Source organism: Nicotiana attenuata, chromosome 5, assembly GCF_001879085.1.
Source record: "Nicotiana attenuata strain UT chromosome 5, NIATTr2, whole genome shotgun sequence".
NCBI classification, from domain to species: Eukaryota; Viridiplantae; Streptophyta; class Magnoliopsida; order Solanales; family Solanaceae; genus Nicotiana; species Nicotiana attenuata.
In genome coordinates this window covers 30,124,878-30,129,274 of record NC_031993.1, presented here as the reverse complement: position 1 = coordinate 30,129,274, position 4,397 = coordinate 30,124,878, and the positions used below count along the sequence as shown (strand labels likewise).

The 4,397-nt window shown below is 41.1% G+C and overlaps 1 protein-coding gene across 1 annotated transcript; it reads left to right on the top strand.

Annotated features, from left to right (window-relative positions):
* Positions 2,377 to 4,006, top strand: LOC109226091. Its single transcript, XM_019390895.1, has 6 exons — positions 2,377 to 2,636; positions 2,739 to 2,987; positions 3,042 to 3,069; positions 3,135 to 3,497; positions 3,558 to 3,703; positions 3,820 to 4,006. Exons 1-6 carry the CDS (start codon positions 2,377 to 2,379, stop codon positions 4,004 to 4,006), a joined length of 1,233 nt encoding a protein of 410 aa, XP_019246440.1.

Genomic DNA, 4,397 nt, shown 5'->3' with positions numbered 1-4,397 from the left:
GGTTTCAGCTATAGAAATCCCCACAGACGGCGCCAAATTGTTTGACTCAAAAGATATAAAAACCTCTTTGAACAAATCAATCGAAGGATCAAGGGGTAAATCTTAGCAAAATATAATAAAAACTAGAAAGAGTAAGTGATGAAGATATGAATGCCAATAGATTTACTTTTGTTCTCAAATAATGTTTTCGTTACAAGAGTTTTTCGGTCCCCTTTACAAAGTTCTTTGGTCCCCTTATATACTAGAGAGAGACTCTTCTAAATTGTCAGAAGCAAACTACCAAGAATATTCGATGGAATATTCCCAATGTCCCCTAATGGGCTTACAATATCACAAGGGCTGTACGGCCTCTTCTTTTGTCCTAAGGTCGCCTCTTTCGGGACATCGACTCGAAGGTACCCGATCGTTTGTCGTACCCTTCATAGGTCGTAGTTGGTCAAATTTGGACCCATACAGTATGTCCAGTAGAGGGAGATCCAGCTATTGATCAATGACTCGAGCCAATTGTCAGATTTTTCATGTTAAGGTAAGCCACCACTACCTCGTGGACGCAACTTTAGATTCTATCCTTTTATTTCTTGTTATGACTCTATTATCGAGCTGCAACTCGTGTCAGTTGCATTCAGATTCTAGTATTGTCACGACCCCAAATTCTCACTTTAGGATTTTGTGATGGCACTGCCACGATCCGAAATTCCCATCGCCGGGATCGTGATGGTGCCTAGCAATTCTTTTGCTAGGCAAACCAACGTTAGAACATATTATCCATTTTTATCAGTCTAAAATTAATCAATGAAGGAGAACTGATTTAACTGCAATAATCTAAATGTAGATGCGGAAGCTAAAATCGTAAAACATCTGCTACAAATCCCTGAACCCGGTGTCATAAGTGCACGAGCTTCTAGAGTGATACATATAAGGGTCTGAAATAAATACAAAGTTGTTTGAATGAAAATACATAGCTAAAATAGAAAGAGGATGGGGACTCCAGGAGCTGGGGGCGCTGAACAGCCGTACCTCAAGGCTCCGCAAATGTCCAATCCGAGCACACTAATAAACGTCGCTGGGCCCGACTCCAAAATCTGCACAGTGTGCAAAGTGTAGTATCAGTACAACCGACCCCATGTACTAGTAAGTGCCAAGCCTAACCTCGACGAAGTAGTGACGAGGCTAAGGCGGGTCACCTACACTATAACCTGTACGCGGTATATATAATACTGGCAGAATAATAAAAATACTGAACAGAATTAAACAGTCAACTGCAAATAATAACCATAGCCTCAAGAATAGACCAGCGTCATCCAGAATTACCAATCTTTAACTGTTCAAATAAAAATACCGGAGAACCAACACAACTCAAGAAATAAAAACATATAGGTTGTTGTGGCGTGCAGCCTGATCCCACCAGACAACACAAAATCCTCCCTTATTTCACCGTGATAGCATCAACAACAGAGATAATATACATAAATATGTTGTGGCGCGCAACCCAATCCCACCATAGAAGAGGTAGATGTGGAGGACTTGGTAGAGTGGGTGGTGGCTCTTGAAGGCCAAGAGTACTAGAAAAGAGAGCTCGAATTCGAGCCTTTACACTTAGAAGAAAGAAAGACTCCTCCAACTAAGCCATCGATTGAAAAGCCACCACAGTTGGAGTTGAAATCGCTACCATCTCACCTTAGGTATTCTTTATTGGGACCTAACTCTACTTTACTTGTTATTATCTCATCTAGTTTGTTAGATGTGCAGGTAGAACATCTTTTGCAGGTTCTGAAAAAGTGCTAGATTGCAATTAGTTGGACCATTGCAGACATTAAAGGTATCAGTCCGGCCTTTTATATGCATAAGATTCTACAGGAAGTTAGGCACAAAACCTTCCAGAGAACATGAAAGAAGGTTGAACCCAACATGAAAGAATTCGTGAAGAAGGAAGTAATCAAGTGGTTAGATACGAGAATCATTTTTCCCATCTCAGACAGCAACTGAGTAAGCCTAGTTCAGTGTGTTCCAAAGAAAAGATAAATGATCATGGTGCAAAACGAGAACAATGAATTGATCTCAACAAAAACAGTCACAGGATGACGAATTTGTATGAAATACTAAAGATTGAACAAGGCCACCCGAAAAGACCATTTTCCCTTGCAATTCATTGATCAGATGATAGATAGATTGGTAGGGAGGTCGCATTTTTGCTTCTTGGATGGATACTCAGGGTATATCCAGATCTCCATTTCCCTAGAGGATGGGGAGAAAACATCATTCACCTTTCTATATGGAATTTATGCTTTTTTGAGATTTCTGTTTGGCATATGCAATGCGCCTGCCACATTCCAAAGGTGCATGATGTCCATATTTACTCACATGGTAGAGGATATAATGGAGGTTTTCATTGATGATCTCCTAGCGGAAGGGAACTCGTTTGATGATTGCCTTGTAAATCTGAGAAGAGTGCTAAAGAGGTGTATGGAGACTAATCTAATGCTAAATTGGGAAAAGTGTCGTTTCATGCTACAGGAAGGTATAGTCTTGGTACACATGATGTCAAGTAAGGGAATTGAAATGGACCACGCTAAAGTTGATGTGATAGAGAAGTTGCCACCGGCCACTTCTGTCAAAGCTATAAGAAGTTTCCTCGGGCATGTTGGCTTCTACAGGCGATTTATAATATATTTTTCCAAAATCTATAACCATTTATGTAAATAGATGGAACACCCCTTTGTGTTCTCTGATGATTTCAGAGTAGCTTTTGAGGAGTTGAAAAAGTGGTTGGTGACAGCACCCATGATAGTTGCACCTGACTTGGAGCAACCATTCAAGCTGATGTGCGATGCAAGTGACTATGCAGTGGAAGCAGTTCTTGGGCAGCGCAAAGAGAAGGTCATGCGCCCAATATACTATGCAAGTAGAACCTTGAGTGGTGCCCAGCTAAACTACATTGTGACTAAGACGGAGATGCTAGTAGTGGTGTTTGCATTTGACAAGTTCAGGTGATACCTGATAAGCTCAAAGGTAATCGTTTATACCGACCATGCTGCTCTCAGGTACCTAATTGAGAAGAAGGAATCAAAGGTGCACCTGATTTGATGGGTGCTATTGTTGCAAGAATTTGACTTGGAAATCTGTGACCTAAAGAGAACGGAGATGATCACTTATCCGGGCTTGAAGGAGCTGAAAAGAAGGTTGAGGTGGAAGAGATTGTGGAGACCTTCTCGGATGAACAATTGTTATCCACTTGCCTAGATGTAGCGGTATGGTATACAGACATTGCAAACTACCTGGCGAGCGGTATTGTTCCCTATGAATTTTCCTCTATGCAAAAGAAAAAGTTCTTACGTGATTCTCGTATGTACTTCTGGGACAAACCATATTTGTTCAATATTTGTATTGATAACATGATTCGGATGTGTATCCCCGTGATGGACCAGGCTTCTGTTTTGCAGGAATTTCATTCTTCACCATATGGAAGCCATTTTGGAGGAGTGAGGAAAGTTGCTAAGGTGTTGGGATCGGGCTTTTATTGACCAACGTTTTCTAAGAATGCACACTTTTTGGTGAAGATCTGTGATGAGTGCCAACAGACGGAGAATATTTCCTGTCGACATGAGATGCCCAGGAACCCAATTCAAGAGGTGGAAGTATTCGATGTAGAGGAAATCGATTTATGGGACCATTTGTTAGCTCATATGGAAACAAGTACATATTGGTAGTTGTGGATTATGTCTCGAAATGGGTGGAAGTTGTAGCACTCCCGACGAATGATGCAAAGGGGGTCATTAGTTTTCTGAGAAAAAATATCTTCACCTGATTTGGCACTCCAAGGGCGATCATTAGTGATGGAGGCACCCACTTTTGTAACCGTGCCTTTGCAAAATTGTTAGAGAAATATGGATTTCTCCATAAGGTTGCCACTCTGTATCTCCCACAAACAAGTGGGAAAGTAAAGGTGTCAACCAGAGAAATTAAGAGTTTGTTCACCAAGACGGTAAATGCTACTCGAACTGATTAGGCAAGAAAATTGGATGATGCGTTATGGGCTTACCGCACTGTATTCAAAACTCCGATTGGTATGTTACCATACAAATTGGTGTTTGAACAGGCGTGTAACCTACCAGTGAAGTTGGAGCATTCTGAGCATTGAGGCAATTAAATCTTGACATAGAGGCTGCTAGCCTGAGTAGAGTCACAAACCTGCATGAACTTGATGAGTCCGTTATCATGCTTTTGAGAGCACCAGTTTGTACAAAGAAAGGATGAAGATGATCCATGACAAAAATATTGTGGAGAAAATTTTTTAGCCAGGAGACATGGTTCTATTGTACAACTAAAGACTGAATTTTTTTTCCAGGTAAGTTGAAGTCACGATGGTCAAGACCATTTCGTATGCAAGGGGTACATCC

Coding starts and splice junctions, on each gene's coding strand:
- LOC109226091 (XM_019390895.1), top strand. CDS start 2,377: ATGGAGGTTTTCATTGATGATCTCCTAGCGGAAGGGAACTCGTTTGAT. Junction 2,637..2,738: donor GCTATAAGAAGTTTCCTCGG/GCATGTTGGCTT, acceptor TGATGATTTCAG/AGTAGCTTTTGAGGAGTTGA. Junction 3,070..3,134: donor TTGAGAAGAAGGAATCAAAG/GTGCACCTGATT, acceptor TGACCTAAAGAG/AACGGAGATGATCACTTATC.